Here is a 27,184-nt window from a genome sequence, read left to right as displayed (position 1 = left end):
CCATGCAGCCTCCTCCTGCAGGTGAGATCACTCTCTTCTCTACCTGTGGCTCTGATAAGCAGGGCACTATTCCATGCCAGGGCCAGTCCTCACCAGCACACCGCCTCTGCTCTGTGTAGCTGGTGCCCAACTCTGTGTGGCGCCAAGCAGACACTTATTGAGCATGCTCGGAATTAACTATCACAGGGCTGGAAAATAAGGCAGGAGAGGAAGGAATGGGCCAAATTGCTGAGAATTCCCTGGGTCACAGAGGAGCCCCATACTGTCTGTTTATTAAACCCTGCTACCCAGCAGGCGGCCAAGCAGAGATGCCCCAGAGGTAGGAGCCTACTTGGGGAGGGTGTGAGGTGGGGGAGGCCATAAGAATTAAGTCATGTTCTCACTGAGTTCTAAATACCCTGCCTGGGCCATTTTTAGGACTAGAGGTCAGGAAGAAAAAGTGGAGGAGCCCCCTGGGCCAGCACCTGTTCATTCTCTGTTCACTTGGGGGCTGGGCAGCACTTTAGGAAGGAAAGCCTTCTCCTCAGACTCACTGTCTCCCACCCCTGCTCTGGGTGGGCCCTGGCAGGTGACAAAGGCTGCCTCAGAGCCTTCATCCCTCCCCAGGGGGCAGTGAGAGCCAGTTAACCTGGCCGCCTGCAGATAGGTTCTGGGACAGGAGGGGGACTCTCACTGCAGGACAAAAAGCCAAGCTATGCCTGCCCTCCTCCCCCTGCCCCTCTAAGCTTTCAAGACGGGCTGCAGTTGCTGCCTAGTAGGGGCTATTTCAGACTGGGCTGTAAAAGGGACCAAAATATCCCGGAAAGTCTATAATTGGGCAGAGTTGTCAGTCTGTGTCCTGGGCTTTCTAAGGACTCCTCTTTGCTGCCTGGAACCCGTAGCTGTCCCTGCCTCCCAGGACCCTGCCCCCTTTCTTCTGGGGACTGACCCTGCCTGCTCTTCCAGCCTCTTGGCCCAGAGGGAACAGATCTCCCTGGGGAATCCACCCCCTCTCCCCCCCCACCCGTCCCCGGCCCTCCTCCTGAGCCCGCCCACCGGCCTGCGGCTCCTCCCTCCAAGGCTCTGGGCTGGGGATCCCACCACTCTGGCCACTTTGCCCCTGGGGGGATCCACAGCTTTGTTCTTGGCAGCAGCTGGGCCAGCTGCCTCTGCTGCACTTCTCCCGAGGCAATGGCTACCTCCCCCTATTTTTCTGTTTCTCCCACACTTTCTGTTTTATTCTCTAAGTTCCAAGCCTTACCTTTTTAACTGTATTTATGTAGTTAGTTGTTTTAAAACTAGCTCTGTCTCAGGACCTCTGGCTTGGGGAAAGCCCCCAGACTTATTACAAGTCTGGTCTAGAGGCTGAGTTGGCTAGATCTGGGGGGAGGGTGGGTGCAGTTGCTGGCAGGTGACCCCAGGAGGGGGCTGCCTGAAGCTGGCATCTTCTCCGGGACTCGCTGCTTCCAGAGGACCTGGCCTGGACTGGAACACCGGCTGGCATCTCCCCTGCCAGGTAAGGCTGGCTCTCTGCTGTGGCTGCTGGAGGTCAGGGGGCCTCAGATTTCCACCAGCTCCAGGGACACGAGGAGGGAGCCGTGGGTGCACAAGGGTGGGAGGGAGCTCTTTCCAAACTCAGATGTTTCTTTGTGGAGCCTGAACTCCTGGAGCTCTCAGGGAGTGAGTACAGTCCTGAGCTGAGGGGTCTGTGACCCCCTGATCTTCAGAGTCCAGTGGAATGAAGTCGGCGAGAAGCCACCTGTCTGATTTTGGTGGAGGGGCCCGGGAAGCAGGAGCACAGTGGTGACCACTCAGTGTCAGATTTGGGCTTATTTCTGAGTTGTTACTTTTAAAGTTGTTGAGATTTCCCAGCCCCTTTCAACCTTCCAGTAAGAAATGTGGCGTAAGAGCCAGAAAAGTAGGAGCGGGAAGTTGGGAGGAGGGAGGGGGAAGCATTCCCTGTCTTCAGTTTTGCATTTATTGTAAAAAGGAACTCTGCCTTTTGGGTCTAAGTTAGATCCTCCCTTGTGAGCCACGCATCCCCTCGCCCATTCCTCCAGGCCAGGGACCTGCGTTTGTCCCTTTCTCTGCATATCGGCCTCGTAGAGGGCCAGAGTTCGTGTCCAGGTGATACAGTGTAACTGGAATTAGTCCTGGGCTCCCCGTGAAGCGGAGGCTCAGAGATGACAGGGCCTCGCTAGCCAGTCAGGCAGCCCCGGAAGGGGGCGCCCTCGGCCGCCCTGGAGCTCTGGGCGGCTGCCCCTCCCAGAGCCCACCTGTCCTCTTCCACAGGTCAGTCCAGCCCCAATCTGTCTGTGCCTCATTGCCCATGTGTGCCTGGCAGATCCCTACGAGGCCAGACTTCCACCTGCGGGGACCGCATCTCCAGACCCTTCTAGCTAAGTTCTTTCTGTTGTTCCGGGGCTTCTGCTCTGTGAGAGGCATGCAGGCGGGTGCTGCCCAGCTGGTGCAGGAGGCACGGGTGAAGGGCAGAGATCGCTGTCTGTCTCGTTTTCCAGGCCTAATTCTGTCACTCTTTCTGGATGCCAGGGACTGGAAGTCTGTGTCCAGTGAGCCTCAGTCCCCTCCTCTGCCAAGAGGAGGTGATATAAGGGACAATGTCAGATAACCCGAGTGCCTGGTGCGTGGTGGGTGCTGAGTGAGAGATCTTAGTTTGCTCCTGCTTCCCAGGCCCCGGGGAGGGAACGCCCCCTCCAATCCTGGGTCTCCTTCCCACTCTACTGCTCAGGGTCCTGCTGTGTGACTTTGGGAAATTATCACCTTGCTGTTGGGCCTTCATGTAAGGCAAGAGGCTGGAAGAGATGAGGGCTTCCTTTAATAGGGATCCAGAAATGGCTCCCAGGAATCCATGAACCCTTTAAAATGTTGGAGCAGAAATTTGTTTGTGACTGGATTTTCTGGAGCGTCTTCAAAGTTTCATCAGATTCTCAAAAGTTGTTTCTCACCTACGAGATGGTTAAGCAGGTGGCCTCCAGCTGACCCAGCCCGTAGGCAGTTGTGAAGCCTCCTTGTGATGTTAACTTCGATTTCAGGGCTAGCCAACGTCGAATGTGCAGATTTCCCACACATGTCTCAACCTCTGGCTTCTCTTGAAACACAAGGAGATGGGAAGCATTTGGCTTGATTTCCTGTAAGGCCGTCAGAGTAGTGCCCACCTTAGGCAGGTGTGTGCCCTCCTGTCATCCAGGGTCATCTGCACAGATCGCAGGGTCTCCCAGACACGGGTGTCTGCGGGCTCGGGACTGGATGACCCAGCTTCTCTCGCCTCTGGTCCCACCGTCCACCGTGAGAGGGCTGCAGGGGAGCGAAGGGCTTTCAGGGCAGAGAAGCCGTGGCCTGCATGGAAAGAGAAACGCCACTGTAACAAGGACCCTCGGGTGTGGGGGAAGGATGTGTGGCCACGGTGACCTGGAGGGCTTCCACGTAGAAGAGGCAGGTGATCTGCCCTCTGGGTCCTCACAGGGTGGAAGTAGGTGGCTAGTGGGGGAAATTTCATTGGGTGCTGAATTCCAGTCCAGTCCCAGCGAATTCCACTGGCTGAGGTTGACAGGCCACTTCTCAGGGCTTGGGAGGGCTGATCTGAACTGACTGCTTGGCCCAGGTGAACATTTAAGACCTTTTCTTGGCTGAGGTCCTGCACTGGAAAGTGTGTCCTATCCGGCCTTCAGGTCCTGCGTGCGGCCCTCTCCTGCCTCCTCTTCAGGGCTGCTGCTGATGACAGGGGAACACAGGCCGAGAAGTTTGTGTCATTCATATCTGGGCTTTATAAACAAGGAAGGAAAGATCAGAGGGTCTGAATGTTTTACCTGAGGACAGGTAGAGAGAACACAAGGAGGGAGGATTCAAAGCCACACCTGGGGGATCAAAGCCCGTTTCCACATCAACAAAGGCCTTCTCCCTGCTGCCGGGGAAACTCCTCCAAAGGGGACATCACTACTGATGCAGGCCTGTCAGGACAACCGGACCACAGGAAGGCGCGCTGGGGTTCGGGGGAGGGGAGCAGGTCCCTGAGGATTTTCAGCCAATCCCCTACTCAGGAATTGAAGACATGCCAGGCTGCCCGACAAATCCCGGAGGATCACCATGGGTAGGAGGGGAACGTGCAGTCCCCACCTCACCGAGGAGACACCGCCAGGAGAACCCGAGCGACTTGCCTGCTTTGCATTCAGACACAGAGGCAGGTCTCAAACACAGGTCTCCTTTACTTATCGGGACATAGAGGGGCTGACGCTTTTTTCTTCCGACCCAGGACTCTGCACTGCCTGTGTGTGTGTATGTGTGCACACACTGAACGTGTGTGTGTGCATTTGCATGCATGCATGCATGTGCGCACTGTGCATATGTGTGTGCATGTGTGTGTGTGTGTGTGTTGGTGGCAGAGACCCCAGTCTGAAGCCAGGTGGCCAGGCTGACATCTCCTGTGCACTTTGCCTGGGGCCTGCACAGGGTTTGTTGAATCAATGAGAAGTGACCAACCACATGAATGCAAAGTCGAACGAATGAATGATATGACATGGTCATTCCTCAGCTTTACTATTTAGCAAAATTGACCACTTAGTGGTGTTAAGCACCGTTTCGTATGGCTTCTTAAGATTCCTTCAGGGAAGTGAGCTGAGACATGCTGACTGTTCTGCTTGCTGCTGCAGTGAGCACCCTTGTGCATGTGGCTTCGGCCACTTTGCAAAGATGTCCCTTAGATTCCTTCCACAGAAAGGGTTTCTGGGCGTTGTGCATTGGTTCTCACGAGGTTGGAGGAAGAAGTACTTGTTAGAGGCTCAAATCTGGGTAACCTCACGGCACAAGCAAACTGAAGTCTTTGCGGATGGCCATGGACTGTGAGGAAGGGCACCTGCCAGTCTGCTGCAGTCGTGGGCATGCCAGAATCCTATTGTGACAAACTCCATCTAGTGGCTAAGTTCCCTCCTACTGTCCACTTCCTTAGCTTGTATACTCCCGGTGACTGGAAGCTCACTACGTCTAGTCAACTCTGGCTTTGTTCTGGTAGAGATGAGAGTATCATTTTAGTTTTTTAAAGTTTGGTTCATAATAAAAAAATAGACACTGCACCATCTTTTGGTTGGAATTATCTCTAAGAAGAAGCCTTTTTTTTAAACTAAATACTGGCAGATTTGGGCCAACTGGAGCTGGCCTTGACTGCCTGGTATCTGAGTTGCTGGGAGACAGTATGCTCTTGATTCCATAAAGACAAGAAAAAGCAAACTAACTGCATCAGTAAATTAAACAGAATCTCACTTAAAAATAAAACAGAACTGCACACTTTAATGAGATTATGGACTCAGAATGACTATGTGGGGTTAGCCAAATAATCACTCCTCTTACAGGCTCTTTCCTAAAAGGCTGTGAGGCGACCGTCACAGCCACCTTGCCCCAGCTCCTCATCTGATGACTGATCACGTCTCTCCCAGGCACTCGCCCGCTTCTCCTGGCCCAGATCCAGTGGCAGAGGAATCGCCACTGCCCAGGGCAGCGGATGGTGCCCTGTTCAATACCTGGTTAAAAAGTCTTCCCTTTATTGAAAGCTCTTTCCCTGTCACTCCATCTGCCGGTCCTTATTTCATCTTTTTGGGAGTATGTAGAGTAAAATAAATTGAATCCCCTTTCCCATGACATCTTTTGAGGTCTGCAAAAACAAATAATGTGCCCCCTGGAGCCTCTCTGAGACAGAGCCAGCTGGTGCCGGCTTGTGCTCTGGCTCCTCACAAACACCATTTACTCCTGGGCACCAGCTGTGCCATTAGCCCCTGTGCAGATGGACAAGTGGAGGCTTACGGACATTTAACCCCGCAACTAGGAAGGGGCAGAACTGGGATTCAAACCCATGTCTTAGTGCAAAGCCTGTGCCTTTAACCAAAACAAAATTCTGGACTTATAGAATTCATACAAAAAGGCAAATACACCATTTGGAATATCTTTTTCTTTTAAAAAATATTTCTCATTAGAATGCTTTAAGTTATAAAAGTAACAAAAGCATGTTACATGTGCAAGGATAATAGTCATGTTCTGGCAAATGTCCTTTCACAACTTTGTATCCAAACTTGCAGTCAGTCAAAATCCAGCATTTGAACAACTGGGGACTAAAAGCAACGATTACTAAGCCATGTTTACCTGGCACACTATCTGGCTCACAGGACGTGCTCCCTTAGGAACTGAAAGGATGAACTGTTGTATTTTGTTTTGCTTGGTCTGACATTGCTGGGCAGTGGTGCAATGGTCCCCATTTGTCTTCTGCAAAACTGATGGACAGAATGAGGCCCTGGATGGGATGTTCCAGGCCTCTGGAGAAACTGCTAAGGGCAACCTGATCCTTTCCCCCGAGTTGCTGTGGTGCAAGTCAGCTCGTACTTTCCCTGCATCTCTGAGTTTTGACCTGCTTTGCCCCCAGCAGCCCATGCTGCTGACAGGTCCATGTTGTCACCTACTGCCTTCCACTGTGGACTTGTCTGTTTTTTGCCACAAGGCACGAGTTCCTCAAGTTCATGGGCTTTGCATTACTTATGTGTAAACCAGCAGGGTCCACACAATGCAAGGCGCAGCAGGAAATCAACAACCCTCTGTGGAACAAGGTAATTTCAAAATGGTAATAATCAAGTGCCTGGCACATAGATATTGAGTGGGCGAAATTACAGTTTAATTTAAGTCCCAGTGAAATAAGTGAATGAAGTATCAGGCTTGACTGAGTCCTGCTGATATGTACCATGCCCAGTGCAATGCCTCATACGGCTTGTGTGCCAGATGCTGTCCTTCCCCAGCAACAGCTCCAGCTCAGGAAGGGTTCTGCCCAATGACCAGGTGGCACCTTGGGCACTGTGAGGCCCCACTGAGCCCGGGGCTGCATTCAGGGACTAGCTGTGCTGGTGGGTGTATGTCTGGCTTGGATCTGAACGTGGCCCTCCTGCTTCTGGCTGTGTAGTTTCCAGTACCTTTCAGCGCTTCTCTGTGCCGAGCCCTTCAGCTCAGAAAACATAATGTGTCAGCCGAGGGCCCTGGAATCTCTGGTCAGTGAGCAGGTCTGATGTTCTTAGCTACTGGTAGGTTAATTTTCTATGACTTTTACAAGGTTACACGGGCCCCAGCATTCCGTCAGCCACACTAGCCTGTTCTTACAACCCACTTGATCACTTGGTCACGCCCTCCTGAACGTGATTTAGCAGATGTACACCATGTGCGCAAACCTGAATTTCTGCAATCCCTTGCCTCTTTCGTTGGTCATTTCGTGACAGCTCTTCCTACAGGGGTCACCCAATCATTCATTTAACACTCTCAATGCCTGCTACGTGTCAGGTGTGCTTGGGGATTAAAGGGGCAAAGACAATAGGGCCCGATGCCAAGCTGCTTGCAGGGTGTTGCGGGTGAGAGAGTTCAGGCACTGTGTGCTATGGAAGACAGAGGAGAGCCGCACCCCACCAACCACTCACCAGGCAGCAGGTACTTCCTAGAGCACAGACATTAGCAGTGCGTGTTCATGACCCCCACCCCATGTGACTTTGCAACAACCACCTTAGAGGTGTTTAGTAATCACTTTATGTATGAGGAGAGGCCTAGAGAGGTTAAGTGACCTGTCCAAGGATATGGCCGGAAAGGAAGAGACCCTTTGCTCTATGCTCCTCCCCTCCCCTCCCCTCCCCTCCCCTCCCCTCCCCTCCCCTCCCCTCCCCTCCCCTCCCCTCCCCTCCCCTCCCCTCCCCTCCCCTCCCCTCCCCTCCCCTCCCCTCCCCTCCCCTCCCCTCCCCTCCCCTCCCCTCCCCTCCTGTGTCAGAGTGTTGCTTGCTGAACTGGGGTTTCACATCAGAACTCCTGGAGTGGTAACACCTAAGCTAAGTCTTGGGGAAAAGAGGGGAATGCACCATCCTGTTTTTAAAAGTATTTGTTCTTCCTTCGGACACTCACCCTATAATTTCCAATCCTAGAGGCAGAAACTTTTCCTAATTTATCTCCATCTCCAGGGCTCTGGGAGGGCCTTGGAAGGGGTGGGCGCAGTGTGCCTGAGCAACCGTTGGAGAGTGGGGGGCTAGTGGTGAATAGGGGGGGCAGAAGCTCATGACTGCAGGGCTGGGGGTGAGCAGCCCGTGGAACGCGGGGTGAGGAGGCAGATGCGCGAGGGGATGAGTGAGGGCGTCGGGGTGACCTCGTTCACCGCCGAGCTGCGGCCAGTCCTGCCTGGGTGGATTTTCAGGCGGAAAGAAAAAGGGAAAAGATTGTGGGCCCTTTGCTCAGACAAAACTTTTCCAGAGGCTTTTTCTGTCCCTTCTGCTGAATTCTCCCATCAATAAATGCTCACACTATATTTAAAAAGCCCAACTCCGCCAGATACAGAAAAGCTGGGGTAACAAGCACCCCCACAGGCTCCCCTCGAAGGAGAGAAACTCCAGGACCTTCCCCTCGGCGCTCGTCCTGGAGGCCAGCACAGTGATGCCGGAGCCACAGGCTCCTTCGGAAGTGAGCTGGAGAACCCCTGTCGTGATGGCTCAGAAGCCTCGCCTGTCCCACTGTGTTGGGCCCATCTGCGAACTGATTCCCTGGGGAGAAAGCTCATCCTGCAGAGCCTCCATCTCCGGTCCCTCCAGGTGCCTCCCATGTGCTTGCGCCTGCAGCACACAGGGCCCTGGTAGGACCTGAGGGGTTTTTTGGGAAGAAAAGAAACACCCTTGGTGACTAGGCCAACTTCTGTGTTAACCTACACACTTGCTCTGTTCAGAGGAGGTAGAAGATTGTTTTAAAATTAAAAAAAAAGAAAAAAAAAGAAAAAGAACTCCCTCTTACCATCTAAGTTAAATATAGCGTTAAACACCGTTCTGACAGTCAACATGTCCATTCATTTCTCTCTGCTAGGCCGATGCCTGCAGCACCCGCTCAGTGCATGTCACTGTTCCAGGCAGAGGAGGAGGCCAGGGACAGAATCCCTGAGTGTAAGGAGCTCAGTGGAAAATACAGATTAATCAGTAGGTCAATTAAAAAAATTTTTGTCTTTATTGATTTCTGAGAGAGGAGGGAGAGGGAGATAGAAACATCAGTGATGAGAGAGTCATTGATTGGCTGCCACCTGCAGGCCCCCAACTGGGGATCGAGCCCACAACCCCGGCATGTGCCCTGACTCGGAATTGAACTGAGATCTCCTGATCATAAGGTTGATGCTCAACCACTGAGCCACGCTGGCCAGGCAGTAGGTCAATTTTAAAGCCACTTCTGGGGTGATAAAAAACAGGGGCTTGTGGGAGCGTAAAGAAGATAGGGACACATACTCTGCCTGGGAAATCAGGGAAGCTTCACAGAGGGAAGGTGCATAGACTGGGTTTTGAAGGGTGAGTAGGAGTCTGCTTGGCAAGGAAAAGACATCATCTCAGAGGTAAGAGAAGAGGCAACAAAGAGTTGGAAACAGAAAATGCCATGGTGCTGGAGGAAGAGAGGAATGTCCCTAAGGGTGGAAAGTAACTGTTCATGAGATGCGGGTGGACATGAACCTGGGAGAGGCTGGGATCAGACTGAGAAAGGCCTTAAAGACACAGTTCTAAGTTTGGAAATGACACGAACAGACCTGTTTCATCCGATGATACCTTTGCTTAGGGTGACAGGGTCCTTTGCAAACTCACAGACCATCACAGACAGGAATTTCCATCTGGTACACATGCAGACGGCTCCTTCCGAGGAGGAGGCTGCCCGGGGCTACGTGGAGCGGGTGCCCTCAGACCCAGGCCTCCAAGCAGGGCTGTCCTGTGGAATCCATGCTGAAAGGCTTCCCTGCTAAGGAGAGCCTCCCCTAATTCAGCACTTGCAGCTTTTCTGTTTTCTATGACTGCCACTGACTGGCAGGCAGGCGCTGTGCGGGGGCTGAGGTGGGGAGAGCGACGCGAGCCGGGGACGCCGCTGGTGCGTGACGGGGCCGGAGCCAAGCGGGGTCTGTCTGGACGGCGGCCGGGACTCTCCGCCAGCTGCGCTGTCCCCCGTCTCGCAGGGAGGCTGCGCGTGGCTTTTTCTCATTCTTCCCCAGAAAAGGGCCTGCGGGCGGCACCTCCAAAGCGGCGTTGGTGCTGCCAGGCTATTTATGCTCATTGCTTCATCAGACCAGACGCCGCTCCAAATAAGTCAAACAGAGATGGCCCCGCGTGTCCTCGGACCCCGTAACCTGAGACAGTCTCTTGTGAAATGAACTGAGAGCAGCGCAGTTGGGAGGGAGGAAAAAAGAAAAGAAAGAAGAAAAGAATTGGGAAGAATTCAGTCCTGAGCATGCGAAAGAAATGAGAAAGGGGCTGTGACAGCTCGCAGACGTGCGGCCGGCCCATCCCACCGGCAGAGCCACTGGGGCCTTCGCGGAGGCGCTGAGCCCAGGCGGCCCCGGCCCAGGGACCGTGCGGGCGGGTATCTGGATGGATTTGGAAGTCAGCGTGGGGGAAGGTGGAACAAGGTAATTCCAGGAAAGCCGATCTAAACTGAGTTGTCAATTAAAAATAACAGGCGAGGAAGAAAAGGCAAGACGCAAGGCGAGGAAGCAGTTCCAGGAGCCGGAGCGCGGCGGGGGCGAGGCCGGGCGAGCCCGGGGCGAGGGGCTCCGTCCGCCGGGCCTGCTCTGTGGCCTGCAGTGGAAGAGCCCAGCTCACAGAGGCTTAAGTTTAAAAACTGGGCAAGGTTACCCCTTCTCTCCAGAGGGAATACGTTACAAAGTTGTTGCAAATGAAGACAGAATCCTAAAGTATAAAGCTAACATATAGGGGAAATATAGCAGTGGCCAGGCAGGCAATTAGAAACATATTCCCGGATGTGTTGATGTTTGTGGTATTTGTCAGCTTTTTAAATTTCGTAATGTGTCGTCATTCTAAGTAAACATTCACTTTGGTTCCTAGAGCAAACAAGACAAAACAAAAAATAAAACGGGGTGAGAAAATGTTTGCCTCATGAGGCACAAAAGCGCGGGGTGCCTCTGGCCTTTGGGAGACGCTTGCTCCCCTCCATGTCACGCCAGGTGGCCTTGGGCATCTCCCCCCGGAGCTCTCCCTCCGCGCCTTCCTACGGCTGGAGCTCTCTTGGCTGGGCACCGAGCCGGTAGCCCAGGTCCAGCTCCCTTCCATGGTGCTCCTCTGACTCACGGGAGACTCGCTCCCCCTTTGGCACATGGAATCTTGGGAGTGCAGGCTGCCCCTCCCCAACCCTCCCCTGACCCTGAACCGTAGCTCCCCCATTCTCTTTTCCCTGTTCACATAGCGCCATGCTGACATGCAATCAGGTGACAAAGGTGAAGCCTAGAGGTGGGTCCGAGCCAGTCCATGAAGGTCTATGATGAGGGCTCTCAGCTTCTTCCAGAGGCAGTGCGGGGTCCCAGCAGGGTCTACCTGTGAGTCTAAAGATCCTATTTGTGCACCAGGAGCCTCACTGGGTTCCTGTGAGGATGTGCAGGCGGCTGGCTGAGGGGCGAGCCTGAGGGCTGGAGGCCACTTTCAAGGCTGTTGGGTGCAAGAACCAAGAACTCCTCACCCTCCCCTCTTCATGAATGGCTGGCTCCTTCCCATTTGTCGAAGCTCAGTTCAAGTGTCCCCAATTCAGAGGAGACTTCCCCTTTACAACGTGTGAAAATGGTCATGCCCAAGCCACCTCCTATCGCATGACCCTGCTGTGCTCAAGTCAGTTATTACTCTTGGAAACAGTATTGCTATTTTTTTTTCATTCTTTAGTCTCTCTCTTATCTCCCCAGAATGTAGCTAGAGGCAGGTTGGTGCTATGCGTGGTGATTAAAACAATGCCTGGCACCTCATCTGGGACTGGACAAGTATTTACTGAATTAGTCAGTCAATGAGTCCACAAGATTGTGCAGAATGCTGAAGAGTGGGTGATGGCTTCAAGACAGGCGTGCCTTTCAAGTTCGCGGGGGTCAGTTTAAGAATCTTCATTGTTTCAGGAATAGGCAGATACGGCCTGAGTTCCATTCATAGGTTTCAGCAGCTGGGATACAGCTGGCATCTGGCCTCTTCTCAGGGGGAAAATAACCGATAGGCAATATTTTTGAATTCCATATATAAAGAAGGAAGTTAGGAAAACACATTTCTCACTCCATTTCCATCTCCTTCAGTCAGTTTAATCCCACGTTTGGGCAGTGTAGGCGTAAGCTGACTCCGTTTAACTCCTGGAATGTCTGGTGGAGAGGACATAGGACCGGGTGGATGTCCTTGCTCATTAGCAGGACCATCTTGCCTGCATAACGATACCCCCAGCTCTCTTCTGTTCCCTCTGCACGTCTCCAATTTCTCTTCTCAGCTCTAGACTCAAACGCCTACCTTTCTTTGGCTTCTCCAGTTGGCTGTCTTCCAGGTGCCCCGCTCTCACCTCAGTATGTGCGGCCCAAACTTACCATCTCCAGATCCCTCAGTGCCTGGCCCCCAGATGCTCGGTATAACTCTGGGCTTCCCTTGGGCCCCCCACCACCCCTCCACTCTCTGCCAGTCACCTGGTGTCATAGAATCTGAAGCTGGACAACTTGGCCTCCTGCTGACTAAGAGAAGTCATCAGCATCTCTCTTTGGATGTTGCACTAATGTCCTCACTGGTCCCTCTGCTCAACCCAACCTTATCAACAGGGTTTCCTAAATCACAGCAGTAGATAGATGCATTGGAACATTTGCTGGTCTAACCCCTTTCTCTGGGTCAGCGCACAAGCCCCTAGACCTTCTTTTAACAGTCTTTTCTCAAACTTGAATGCCTTCCCCTCCACAGATTCCTACATCTGCTCCAGCCTGAACCTTCGCCATTCCTTTCATCCCCGCCTCCAAAACACTGTACTTCTTGCTCATGCCATGAATGATACTGGAAGGAAGGAAGGCTATTCCTGGTGAAGGCAACCCTTGTCTTCCTGCCTACATCTTTCCAGGCTCAGCTCAGGCATCACCTCTTCCAGGAAGCCTTCCCTGACCTCCCAGTCCTTCCCTCTACCTGAGCACTGACCACATAGTAAAGCAAGCATCTACTTGCTTGTCTGTCTCCATCAGTACATTACAAACTCCTTAGACAAAGTGCCTGGCACTTAGTGTTTAGTGTGCATTTAGGGCATGATTGAGTTAGAGAATGAAACAATGGAGTTCTCAGGACCCCTTTGGAGCTGAGTTCTCTCAATAGCTCAGGCTGATAAATCTCCCCTTCACATCCATTATGGCAATAATAGCCAACATTTTACTTTATGAAGAATTATCCCACCCGTTGATTCATGTAATCTCCTCTACAGATCAATGAAGTAGGAGATATTGTTCCCATTTTATATGTGAGGAAACAAAGGATTGGAAAATGATAGAAACAGTATGCCTTATGCACTCACTGTGGTCAGGCGCTGCTCCAAGCTTTTGACAAGTAGTGACTCACTTAATTCTCCCAATGGCTTGTGATACGGGTGTTATTATCCTCACTGCATATGTGAAAGGGCTGAGGTCCAGAGAGGCTGAGGGATTTGCCTTGGTTTGCACAGCTAGTAAGAGGCAGGACTGGAATTTGAACACAGGGATTCTGATTAAGAAGCTCCATGATTATATTAGCTATTCCCAGAGAAATCAGTGCCTCCGACAGTGCCCAGTATACAGAAGGCACTCAGTATGTATCTGGTGACTGAGTCAGGTCACACAGAGCTGAGTTCTGAATCCGGGACTCAGACCTCCAGCTCTTCCCAGGCAGTGGGGCTCTCAGGCAGCCCTAGAGACAGAAGTCACCCAGTTCCCTCTTCCTGTCCCCGACTGGCAAGCGTAGTTTGCATCACACACAGCTTAGCAGACATGCACCAGGGGCTCAGCTCAGGGCCTGTGGGAGAAGGACCTGGCTCAGTGGTCTGGATACAGTCACGCCATGCTTTCATGTCTCAGCCAGATTCCTGCCTGGAGCATCTCCTGTCACCCCAGCAACACATCAGTGGTGCCTCATTCCCCTCAGCCCCCTCCCCTGGTGGGCAGCGGCCAGACCCTCTGAATCAGACAGAGCTTACACTCTACCCAGGCCGCCCTAGCAGTGTGCCAGATCTCATTTTCTCCCTCTAAATTGCTTTCTGCTCAGTGTCTTCCCTCCCCCACCTCTGGGTCCCTGAATAGGGAATGCTGGTTACCATGGTGACGGGCTGGCTTGTGGAAGGAACTCAGCTTAGTAAATTAATTGCTGGAATTTCGGTGACTAATGGCAGAGCTCTGCCTGCCAGGGACAGGGTGTGGCCTACATCATGCCAACTGGGCAGCCAAGCTCCGGAAAGAGCTCAGGGCCTGGTGAGGGAGAAAGTAATGGTGCCCACTGCAGGTTGCAGGGGCTGCAACCTGAGATGGGCTGGACTGGGTAGGGAGACGGGCTGCCAAAAGTCTCACATTGACTGTGCATCTGGTCTGTGCCAGGTCCTGTCCTGCATGCTTTGCAAAAATTATTTTTTGGTAACTCTCATTGCACCCTCTGATGGAGAAGGGATAATCCTCCTTTTATGGAGAGGACATGCTCAATGATACCACTAAGGGGCATATGGATCCCATACCAGGCCTGCCGCACTCAGTGGAATTTACCATGATCAGTCCATTTACTCCTGGGTCGAAGGCTATTCTCTTCTTTACAATCTTTTCCAGAATATAGAAGCACAGGGAACATTTCTGAACTCACTGTCTGAAGCCAGCGTTAACCTAACCCCAAAACCAAACAGGGACATTCCGGGAAAAAGAAACCGACAGACCAAGATCTCTCATGGACATAGATGCAAAAATCCTCAAAAATTTTAACAAATCAAGTATGATTATGTATAAAGAGAATTTACACACCGCAACTAAGAGGTTGTAGTCAGAGCAATTAGACAAGAAAAAGAAGTAAAGGCACCAACTTGGAAGAGAAGAAGTAGAATTATCTCTATTTGCAAATGACATGATCCTATACGTAGAAAACCCTAAAGAACCCATAAAAAGCTATAAGTAATACACAAAATCAGCAGTTTCAAGATACAAAGTCAACACTCAAAAATTCGTTGCATTTCTGTATAGTAGCGGCAAATAATCAAAAATGGGAAATTAAGAAAATAATTCTATCTATAATAGCATCAAAGAATAGCATAAAAATACTCAGGAATAAATTTAACCAAGGAGGAACAAGACTCATTCGCTGAAAAGTGCACATAATTGTTGAAAGAAATCAAAGAAGACCTAAATAAATAAAAAGTTATCTCCCCTTACTGCTTAATGGTTACAGAGGTTCCGTCTGGGTTGATTAAAAAGTCCTGGAAATAAATAATGGTGATGGTTGTACATGTGAATACAATTAATGCCACTGAATCGCACACTTAAAATGATTAAAATTGCAAAATTTATGTATTACATTTGTCATCACACCTCCCCAGAAGAGTGTTCATACCTCAATCTCTGTGAATAACTTCTGTTACATGACAAGAGAGAATTAAGGTTACAGGTGGCATTAAGTTTGCTGCCAATCCGACTTTAAAATATGGAAATTAACCTGGAGTATCTGTAGACTCAGGTAATCACAGGGTCCTTACAAGTCAGAATCAGAGAGAAGGCAACCTGAGAAAGACTGGATTTGCGACTGCTGGCTTTGAAGATGCAGGAAGGGACCATGAAACAAGGAATGCCTTCCAAACTCAGCTTGGCTCGTGCTAGTCCAGAAAGCCAGACAGTCCCCTGAAATGATCATGTGAGCCCCACTCCTACCCAGGGCTCCCGTATCCCTTGGGCTTCCCTCTACCTGGGCTTGCTTTATCCTACCTTCCTCTGGCCAGTCTTACCCATCTCCCTGGTGTCAGTGAGTGCCCTTGAAGGTGGATTTGGTGTCACTCACCTGCCTGCCCTCAGCACTTGGCACATGAGGGCCACTGGTAAATATCTGTTAAGTGAATAAATCGATTGCGAACTCTATAGTTTTCCCTTTCCTGGATCTTGGATTAATAACGATAACTACTTTTTGAAATGGACATGAAAATAAAATACAGAGAAGGGAAAATACACTTAGCTAATAAACCTCATGGATCAAAGAAATGCACAGAAAGCAGAACCAATGTCTCCTGTTGAGTGGGCAGAGTTTGAAGGCGTGACAATACTCCAGCTGCCAGTCGGGCCGGAGGGCACCCATACGCACGCCTACACTGCTGGAGGCAGCGGAAACCAGGGCAGCTTTCTTGTAAAGCACTTGGACTTCATATCAGGATCCTTTCAAAATTCATATGACATCCTAAGTATTTTCCACAGACCTGCCCAACATAGGCAAAGACAGGTACAAAGATGTTCTCTTGTAACATATTAAACTAATAAAACAGCTTATTAAATGTTCAAAAGTAGAAAATATGACCAACAAAAATAGCGCTGGTGCCACAGGTATAGCCTTAGGTCGTCAATAATGATGGGGCCTGGCAGGCCCTCAGTACGTGCTTGCCAATGGATGGACGGGGGTCAGGTGGAATCAGTGAGGGGGAGGTCACTCTGTTGGCTGTGGGAAGCGCTGGGTCTGATGAGTGAAGACAAGCCAGATGCCAGGTCTGGGGGAACTCCTCCTACCTGGGGCCCAGAGGTTGCTTCTTGCGGCTCTGAGCTCGAGGGCCTCCTCTAAAAAGTGTGTCTTTCTTCACACAGGGACTGCTCCAGTAGAACCTACCAGAGTTCCTTCCTGGCCGAAAAATGCCTGTCCCCAAGCACAGGAGAGCCATGGCCAGCCTGCGAGGGAACCCCGCGACCTGCCTTCTCTGGACGCTGCTGCTCTGGAGTGGGGACCGCGGCTGTTGGGCCCAGAGGGCAGGTGGGACTGCTGTAGTCTGTGCCAGGCTAAAGTGAGGGTGCACGTCCACGCCTGTGTGAGTGTGAGGTACAGAGGTGCGCCTGTGAGTGAGCTGGTGGCTGTGTGTCAGCTGTCCTCCATCCAAGGCGCCTAACAGTCATATCCAGCAAGGGCATGTGCTTAAGTGTGCGACTGTGTGAGTATGAGCGTGAGTGTGTGTTTGAGAAAAGAATGAGCTGTTGGAAGCTGTCTTGAGTCAATCGCAGAATGAGTCTTGAGCTTGTCCCCCTCAAGTGCCTGTTGAGTTTGGGGAGAGCAGGCAGGGGTTAGGGCCCTGTTGTGTTGTTGTGTCCTCTGAAGGCTTTGGGGCCATTCCAAGGGAAATGGACACACTGGGTCCTGCCACAAGAGGTGGCCCAGCAACTCTGCAGTAGATGGAGGAAGTGAGAGAACAATGGAGAAGAGGAGGCCCGGGCGGGGGAGCTCTGACCCGACAGGGTGGCTCTGCTCACCTGTCCAAGGGCCTCCAGGAGGAAGGCACCGTCTGTGTGAGGCCTGCAGGAGAACATAAAGCTCTGCCCCGCTTAAAGCCCTGCCTCACGAAAGCCCGGCCCACCACAGAGCCCTGCCCGCAAAGTGCAGTGCCCATTTTGCAGATGAGGAACCCAGGTAAAGCGAGGCAGAAGCCCCCTGCAAGTGAGGCTGGGAGAACACAGTGCTGAGTCAGAGCCCCAGCTGTTTGCCCTGAGGCTGCAAGAAGACAAAAATCAAAACAAAAAGCAACCCCCCTGAAGGCCTGCCTTTCTGCAGGGTTGTTACAAAGCCTTCTCCTGTATTTTACTTTGCCTGAGCCACTCAAGGCCCGGCTGGCGGGAAGGCAGTGATGACCGTGGACATGCTGGGTTTCAGGTGAGTCTGCGGATTTGTGCCCACTGAAACATCCCCAGTGCACAGTTGACACATAGGATTATCCAATTTGGAAGTGGGAAGGCCGAGGACCGGCTTTTCCAAGTTCCCATTAGGGTAGAAAATGAGGCTCTAGGGAAATGGTTGTGACCTGAAGGGGGTCACATGGCCTTTACTTATGGCCCAGCAGAGGCCTGTAGCCAGGGCACCAGCCCCAGGGTCAGGGCCCTTCATCAGACATCACACTTAACTCTCACGTGCCTATAATCCAATCTGCTCTCTAGCTGCCAGGAGAAAATGTACAGAAAGCCCCGAAGGGCCCCCTGGTGAAGCCCTTTTGAACAAGTAAACTTTCTGCAGCATTAAAACAAATTTGCTCAAGGATTACAGCCCAGAGGCTGGGCCCTGCCTGGCCAGCAGCAGCAATTATCCTGAGCAGACTGGGACATTATAGTCCCGAAGACAAAAGGATGACTTTTTGTGTCAAGGAAAAAAACTCCCTAGGACTTAGCTCTGAGTCTACACATCTGGGCAAACATACTCTAGAAACTCTATTCTTGTTCGGGATCAATCCTAGGAAGACAGAGATTAACCTCAGCTCCCAACAGGCAGATTGAAACTTGGGTTGTAGAAACCAGAGGGAAGGGTAGATGTGGAAATATCTAGAGTGGCGCTGATTCGGCTGGGACAGGGAAGGGTCTGTGCGTGCGTGCGTGTGTGTGTGTGTGTGTGTGTGTGTGTGTGTAAATACACATAACTTTATTGTTATTCTGGTTTTTTGGACTTAGTTCATTGCTTATCAATATAAAATTAGAAATACAAAATAATGAAATTCACTCATAGTTCTGCTTGCCAGAGGTAAGCGATGTTTCTTTTTGCAGTTTCTCTCAGGCACGCATACACAATCCCACAATAGACACACACAGCTTTTCACACCCAGCAATATATTGGAAAAATGTATCCATGTTGGCAATAAGGAGTCCTTTGCAGCCATCCCTGTCTGACTGCCTGGCATCCCACTGTCTGAACACAGGTGATTTTTACTTAAGTGATACCATACCGGTGATCATACAGGTTGTCTCCAGGTTTTTGCTTGGCAGTCCTGCTGCGAACTTCCTTCTGCTGCGATCATCCCCCCCACCCCCTTCCATTTATCTCATTATTTCCTTAGGGTAAATCACTAGATTTGGAATTGGTAGATCAAAAACTTTATAAGGTTTTTAAGACTCTGAGAATGGGTATGACAAATGCCACAGCCATTTGTCCAGGGGACAAATGCATTCCCTTCACATTCTCACCGGCCACCATGGTCTTTGTGACTTTTGCCAATCTGAGAGCTTAACAACATGGTGTGTGTGTGTGTTGTGTCTACTAGCCAAATGTTTGTACCTGGTGTCCCAGAGGCCTGGTCAGTGGCTGCTGACCAAGCCCAGGTTCTGGAAGAGTCATCAAGATCGGGCTTCTTGACTGCTCCCTTGTATGTTTGTGCAGCACTCTGAGGTTTAGAAAATACTTTTCCTCGTATTATCTCACTGCCAAATGGGGATGAGCAAGCTCTCTGCTCTCACTGCTGCAAAGACCAGAAATAAGTTATATAAGGCTGTTTTCTGTGTAATCAAAAGTATTGTATAGTTAACATAAAATTTGTATTTGTATAGTTACTGTAAAATATAAGCATATTTTTATAAAGCTTTATAGAATTCCATACATTTGTATTTGAAATATATGAATGCAGTATACTTCATACGATTGCTAATATGGAATACAGTGAACTGTTTAAATATCCAAGAAGAGAGCACTAGCTAAATAAATTATGTTCATCCTTGCAGTGGACTCTCTGTTGCCATGGAAACAGGTATTATCACACTGAAAATGGGTCCCAGCACATTGCTGGATGCAGGGAAAGCAGCTTATCCATCAGCATGTCTGGTACAGCCCCACTCCCATCAATAATATATGGAAACACACGGAAATAATCAAGTATACGCACCCTGGTTAACAGTGTTATCTCTGGGTAGATGGGACGATGGCCATTCCAGATATTTTTGCTTCCCTTTTTGGGCTTTTCTGAATTGGGCATGCATTTTTTGGTGGCAGGTTTAAAAAACAATGAAGTCACTTGTAACCGCGTAGTGAGAAATTGACACAGTGGTGTTCCATGAATGTTAATCACTTTCATGTAAGATTATATATTGTCAGCTGAACCTCACAGCAACCTTGGGGACACTCATCATCGTGTCACAGTTAGGAAACTGAGGTTTGAGCTTTCAGGCAGCTGGACAAGGCCTCCGCCCAGCGGGAGCCAGGCTGGGTGTGCGTGTGAGGCAGGTGGTGTGACCCAGTGACCACGCCTCCAGGTCACGCAAGGCCAGCGCTCTTTCCACAACCCATGGCCCGTCCTTACCCTTTCTCTCGCCCCTGCAGGTTGCAAGAGTGTCCAGTACGACCTGGTCTTCCTGCTGGACACCTCCTCCAGCGTGGGCAAGGAGGACTTTGAGAAGGTCCAGCAGTGGGTGGCCAACCTGGTGGACACCTTCGAGGTGGGCCCGGACCACACGCGCGTGGGCGTCGTGCACTACAGTGACCAGCCCACCACGGCCTTCGAGCTGGGCCACTTTGACTCCCGGGAGGCGGTCAAGGCAGCCGCGTGGTCCCTGGCCTACCACGGCGGCCACACCAACACGGGCGACGCTCTGCGCTACATCACCCGCCACAGCTTCTCCCCGCGGGCCGGCGGCCGCCCCGGGAACCGCGCCTTCAAGCAGGTGGCCATCCTGCTGACGGACGGCCGCAGCCAGGACCTGGTGCTCGAGGCCGCGGCCGCGGCGCACCGGGCGGGCATCCGCATCTTCGCGGTGGGCGTCGGGGAGGCGCTGAAGGAGGAGCTGGAGGAGATCGCCTCGGAGCCCAAGGCCGCGCACGTCTTCCACGTGTCCGACTTCGACGCCATCGACAAGATCCGGGGCAAGCTGCGGCGCCGCCTGTGTGAAAGTGAGTCTGCGCAGCCACGGCCGCCGGGCGGAGGGATGGGGCCCGCTCGCCAACCAAGGGCCTGGGGCCAGTGGTCCAGAGCAGGGAGAGGCGCGTGGCCACGTCTAGTGAGGCCTCAGCTGCGCGAGTGGGGTGGCAGTGGTCGCCTATGTCCACCACTCCTGGAATCTGTACCTTAAGAAACCCACTTGCACCTACACACGGCATGTGCCTGTCACCAGGGTCTTGTCCTGTCCTCTCACTTCCAGGGCTGCAGAGGCAGAAAGGAAGCTACAAAGTGCTGGGTTCTAACCCCACCCACTCCTCCCTGAGGTACGTGGGGACTGGTCCAGTGTCTCCCAGTGCCAGGGAAACATCTACTTCCCCGCCCCCGCCGGGCTGTGGAAGCCAGAGCCGTCCGGTGCAGGGGGCTCGCTAAGCCTCTTCGCACAGCAGGTGAAGGATAGGGGTTCTTTTCTCGATGAGAGGTCATGTAAGAGCATGGGCGCAGACAGGCTGGGGGACTGTACCCGGAGACCCCGAGTCAGCCATGTGGACATCGTCAGGGTGCTGCTATCCCGGAGGCTGAGCTGCTGACCCGGTGCCCTCTGAGATAACCCCAGGTCTCAGAGCTATTTGTCTGAAAATGGGTTGTGGCTGGAGGTGGGGGAAGAGCGAGGGATTGGAGGGCAGGCAGAGGGCCTATGGCCCCTAGGGCTCTGACCTCTAGTGGGGCCTTTCTGAGGCCAGTCCTTCCCTAGGACAGGAAGGTTGAAGTGGATTTTTCACTGGCCAGCCTTCTGCAGCTTCTGCCTCTGTCTGCTTCTTTAAGGTGGTATTTCCCCTGTGGAAGTTACCCACTACCAGAGCAGTGCGGGTGACTTCCCCTCCAGGGCCAGCAGGTGGGGGCTGGGAGCAGTCTCAGCCTCCCTCCACCCGACTTCTTGGGGGACTGAGACTCTCAGGTGGAGGAAGCCCAGAGGGTCCCATCTCAGCAGGGTCAGGGGAGTCTTGAGGCTGGGGCAGTGGAGGACAGGGCTGCTGGCGGGAGCCCCTGAGTATGACTTCTGGTCCCAGGGATGGGCAGCGAGAGTCTGAGACTGGATACCCTTGATTTCTCTACCACTCTGTGACTCTTTCCTTGTGTTAGCTCACTTAACCTCTAATTATTCACAGATCCTTATTGGGAATCTACTTGTGTGTGCCTGTGTGCTGATTCTGGGCCTATAGAAAAAGATAAGAGACAGCCCCTGCCCTCAGGGAGTTCATAGTCTGGATGGCAAAGAAAAAACAAAGAATAAAGAGGAATGTAATACTGCATGGGTGACTTTAATTAAGGTGCCACAGAGTCTCTGGGCAGAATCCTGCTGTGGTTTTTATGGGAGGTGACCCTGAGAATGAGGGTCACAAGCATGAGCTGCAGGATGGGGTGGCAACCTGGGGTTACGGGATAGCACAGTACAGTCAATGAGCTATAATGGGCCATGTGGACAGGACAAAGAAGGGGACTGGGAGTTGTGGCTTTGGCTGGCAGGGTCTCGATAAAAGAGGGACTTGTGAGCTAAGGTGAGGCTTTGGAGAGCTTGTGCATGGCATGGTCAGATCTGGAGAATGGAATGCCTCAGGATACCAGGAGAAAAGGGTGACTCTTTACCAGACCAATGGAGAAATGGAGCATTGATGACTAGGCCCATTTTACAGATGAGAAAATCCATGCCCAGAGTGCTAAGTGAAAGTGACCTGTCCTGTGGGCATTGGCCATAGACTTTCCGTAAGCGATATCATTTGACCCTCACTACAACTTCATTGGATAAAGACACCTCCTTTCTACAGATGCTGAGACCCTGGGAGACACAGCTGCAAGGCCAGCTGACCCCTCAGCTGTGGGCCAGAGGCAATGGGGCCAAGATGAAGAGTAGGGGGGGGAGACAGCCCAGCCAGGACTGGTCAGGAGTCTGGGCTGGCCAGAGCCAGGCACAGGGCCCCAGGCCCAGCCTAGAGGCAGAGATCCAGAGTGGTGGCTCAGGGTCTGTGAGCACCCAGCTGTCAGCCCAGAGCCCTTGATGCCAGGCCCTGAAAAGCAAGACCCCTTCCTACCCTCCCACTGGCATTGGCATTGTACCGTCCTGCCAGCCTTGGGGCAGACTGGTTCTGGATCCTGGCAGAGCTGAATTAGATTGTGAAGAACCTCTGTGCCCAGGGGATGGTTCTGAGAATGGCAGGACAACCCTGAGGGGTGAGGTCACTGGAACAGGGTGCCCGGTTAATAAACCAGCTGGGCTCGGGACAGAATCCAGGCTTCCAGCCTCCACACTGACCTCATGCCCCCGGAACACAGGCTTCACCTCACTGACCTGGTTCTGAATCGGGGTGATGATTTCAGTCACGGCAACAGAAAACCCCACTCTAATGGACTTAAAGCATAAAGCGGATGACATTATACTCCATGTAAAGGTCAGAGGTCAGGTGGCCTCAGGTGATGAGCTCAGGCTCATTCCACTCTCTCCATTGCTAGGTTAATTTTTCTTGGTGTCAGCTCTTTCCTCAGCAGACTTGTGTGTCAGGGTCCTGAACAGTGAGGGGACAGTTCTCACTGACGAGATGAGTGAGGCCGAGGAAGGGTCCTGAGGCCCGGGGAGCTAGCAGTGGGGAAGCCAGCTGATAGAGGGGCTGGAGGGTTGCTGGAGCCCCTGGGAGTGGGGAGGGGGCTGGCCTGGGAGGAGCAGGAAAGACACCCCTGCTTTTCCCCCCTCCCCTCTGGCTGGTTAGTGCCTCCCACTGGCCTGACTCTGTCAAATGGGAGCCAACAAAGGGGCCCACCTGCAGCTAGCCTTCCAGGGCTTGGAGCAGGGCAGAGAGGGCGGGAAGGGATGTGAGAGGACAGCGGGGCTGCCCACGCAAGCCAGCTCTCAGTGAACCTTAGACCTGGGACAGGGGACTGTGACCCAGCAGCCTGGATTCAGTCTGAAACTAGCGTGGGCCCTGTGACCCTGCACACAATCTCTGTAGCCTGGGAGTGGAAACAGGCACACTGTTTGGGGCCTGAAGTGCAGGACCTTATCTAGCATTTGGGAGTTGAGATAGATACCACCCCATTCCCTCAAGGAAAGGGGTTTGATCTGTGCAGGAATATTGGGGAGCTGTAACCAACAGAAGAGGGAACAGATGCAAGGCAGCCCAGCCCAGGCCACGTCCACTGCGATACCACTGGAGAAACTCCCCTTTTGCTCTAACCAGCCTTCTCCAAATGCCTGAATAGATGTAAGATCTAAGTTGTGCTCCATCATCTAAAGGGAATCTGTTTCGGTAAATACAACTGTGAACTGACACGGCCTGCTCTAGTCTTGTGACAGATGAAACAAAATCCCCTCCTGACCGCGTCAATTAGAAACAAAGCACAACAAAATGAAAGCGCTAATGTAACATACCAGAACGTTGCTGTCGGACTGAGTCAGGACGTGTCACAGAGGCTGGACAACCAGCAATCCCGTGGCGCGCAGAAGGGACCTGTGGGCGACTCCACAGCCCCAAAAGGAGCTACTCTGAAGAGGGGCTTCCCACGGGTGATCTGGAAAATTACAGAATAAGAATATGGGGTTTTGGTGTTGTAATCATTCGATGCACTCCAAACTACACATTCATTCATGTAACAGCCACGCATTGTAGCAGTCATTGGATTCACTCTCAGTCATTCATACGTTCATTCGGTCTTCAACAACCCAGTCTTGAATTCATTCAATTCAATTCATTCATTCATTCAATCATTCATTCATTTGATCAACAACCACACACTGAATGATTCCTCTGCTGGGCACATGCCAGGTACCCAGGATGCAGTGATGGATCTGATGTTTCTTTTGTCTTTGAGAAGCTCTTGTCTTCCTGGGACATGGAAAAGTGGCAGAGAAGTGCACTCTAAACCCTAGGGGCTTATCCACCCAGAGTTTGTCTTCCACTCCAGAATATAAGCTTCACGAGGGCAAAGTCTATTCCTGTGGGGCTCTGGGGCCTGGAATAGAGCTTGGCATATAGGAAAAGTGGCCTAAATATCATCTAAAGGGAATCAAGGGCAGTGACCTGGCTACCAATTCTGTGCTTGCTGTTGTCATGTGCTCATAGAAGGACACATGCGGTGGCAGTGACCTCCCTCCTCCGAAATGCAAAGAATAGGAATGGTCAGCAAACCTGAGGTTACAGCCAGCGACACCTGAACTTCTTAACTCGTGCGTAGTTTGGTGAGCAGACAAATGGCTGCATTTCAAAGGCTGGCGAAGGTCTGGAAAAGGCGGGCTGGGTGGGATGGGCTGAATTACGTGGAAGACATCACCCTGCCTCCTAGGGAGGGACAAATGCAGAGGCAAAGGAGCCTGACCGGCACCAGAACTGAGGGCTAGCGGTTCGCTGAGCACCCAACCGGGGCAGCGTGAGCTTTGCTTCGCACTCCCCAGCCCTGTGAGGCGAGCGCCCGCACTGACGCTCGGCGGGGAAGCCAGTTCTCCGGACCTGCGTGGGCCAACACTCGTGGCCACTGACATTCGGGGGCTGGTCCAGGCAGAGAAGTGCTGGGAGTAACACACACACACTGAATTTTGTAGTTTTCATAGAAAAAGGAGAGTAAAGCATCTGATGAATACTTTTATATTGGTTACATATTTACATGATAATTTCTGGAAATTTAGGGTTAAATAGAATATATTTGTAACATTAATCTCACCAGATTCTTCTGACTTTTTCCTGTGTGGCTACTAGAAAATTTAACATTTCGTGTGAGGCTCACATTGGAGGGTCCCCCTCCTCCCTCGCCTTCTCTGAGGCCCTGTGAACTGAGGTCCTGTTGCTTCCAGAGCCCATGCTTTCCACCCAGCTTGGCTGCGGAAGGGAGCAAGGGCGGCTCTGAGGCACGGCAGGCTCCCGGCTGCCCTTCAGAGGAAGCTCGGTTCCAGGTGAGGGCACAGGCAGTGAGGGGCCAGGTCTGAGGTGGCCCCTGCCGTAAGGCAGCCCGGGTTGGGCTCTGTGAGCAGTGGCTGCTCTGGTCTGGGAGCCCAGCTGAGAGTGACCACGTGAGCAGAGGAGGGGACGACATGGGAACAGGCATAGGACTGGGATTGGGCAAAACCTCTTTGGCGTGGTCACTGCAGAAACCTCTGTTTGTCCAAATGCTCCTGGGCCACAGTGGACCTGACCTGTCCTTCTGTGGCTCAGGACCCCCAGATATCTTCATTCACTACTGCTGAGAGCTGGAAAGCTGCACGCCTGTTGCCCAGTCGGAAATGCAGATGGGATAACAGTTCTGCCCATTTATTTTTCTACCACATTTCTGAATTACCCCGTGCTTGCGGCTGTCATCAGAGTTAATATGTGCAGCACCCTGTGGTTATTAGTGATTGATCAGTGAAGTGACTGTGATTAGAGTGATTCCCCACAGCGGCCCCGCTGGCAAGGCACAGAGCTTGGGATTCTCCTGTTCCGTTTGACCCGGGTCCTGAGTTCTCATCAGTAGTAAGTTATGATATGGAGGAAGCATTTTAACCCCACCCTGTCTCTGACATCTCACCACAATCCCCTGCATATTGCCTGGTGTTTCCTGTTCTGTCACTGGTGGTGATGAGGCACAGGGGAGCTACATGGCCCTTCCAGGGTCCCAGGGTCCCAGGGTCCCGGATGTTCAACTCCTCATTCAGTTCAGAATCCCCTGCCTGGCAGTGAGTCCTTCCCAGCTGCCCTTCTGAAATCCTATTTGAAATCTAGTCATTGGACCTACCGGCACCTCCCACAGGCCTGGCTTATCCACGGTGACCAAGGGCTGTTTGTTGAATGAATGAATGAAGCTCGTGCCCAATACTTGAAGAAATCATTGCCCTGTGTTATAAATAAAAACATCTGCAAACTTAGGAGTAGAATAGCATCAGCAACAACTACACACGGGCCAATGTTGTGAGAGATGGATTTCTGGTGTCACACCCCAGGGCCTCTCCCAGTGGCCTCCCTAAGGTCTACTTTGGTGCATGGCCCACTGTCCCCCTGGCCTTGGGCTCATCTAGGGAAGCAGCTCAGTGTCACGGCATCAAGTCCTGCCTCTCCGTGGCCTGACACAGTTCCCAGGGGACTCCATCTCAGCCTGGCTTCCTGCAGTGTGTGGGGCGGACGGGCCCAGCCCCAGAACAGCGGCTGTAATTAAGAGCTTTCTCCACCCTGGGCTCTGTTGTGGCCACAAAACAACTTTATATAGCTTATCGGGTTGTTGTAAGTGAGCCTGTGGAATGCTAGCCACCGCTGAGAGAACCTCCACCTACTTCTATTTTGAGGGCACTATGATGGTCCTCTCTCTCCTCTCCCACGGACAAGGGACATTTCCCTGAATCCTTTCTTTTAGCTCTTGGACAATTGAGCTGAGATGTTAGCATGGATTAGGGCCAAGAAGGGGCCTCCCCCATGCTTCTGGGATTTGTCTCCTGGCACAGGTCACCATTGTGTCTCTCTTGTTGATGTGGTCATGACCAGCTACATTGCCGTTCTAGGGAGAGCTTTGACTATTAGATACTGTGCTTACCACTATGACAGGAGGAGAGAGAGAGAGGCAGACA

The 27,184-nt window shown here is 52.1% G+C and overlaps 1 protein-coding gene across 2 annotated transcripts in view; it reads left to right on the top strand.

The window, feature by feature from the left end:
* The first annotated feature begins 1,068 nt into the window (after positions 1–1,068).
* COL22A1 (collagen type XXII alpha 1 chain) overlaps positions 1,069–27,184 on the top strand; it is a 197,501-nt gene continuing 171,385 nt past the window's right edge. For both annotated transcript variants that reach the window (XM_081116359.1, XM_081116358.1), the window contains exons 1-3: positions 1,069–1,495; positions 16,583–16,745; positions 20,055–20,621. In XM_081116359.1, coding sequence (XP_080972485.1) covers positions 16,628–16,745; positions 20,055–20,621 — 685 coding nt within the window. In that variant the 5' untranslated portion in view covers positions 1,069–1,495; positions 16,583–16,627. The remainder of the gene's footprint in view (positions 1,496–16,582; positions 16,746–20,054; positions 20,622–27,184) is intronic.

The sequence above is a fragment of the Miniopterus schreibersii genome (genome assembly GCF_964146895.1).
Source record: "Miniopterus schreibersii genome assembly, chromosome: 17".
NCBI classification, from domain to species: Eukaryota; Metazoa; Chordata; class Mammalia; order Chiroptera; family Miniopteridae; genus Miniopterus; species Miniopterus schreibersii.
The sequence above is the reverse complement of the archived record's forward strand: the minus strand, read 5'-3'. Positions and strand labels throughout refer to the sequence as shown.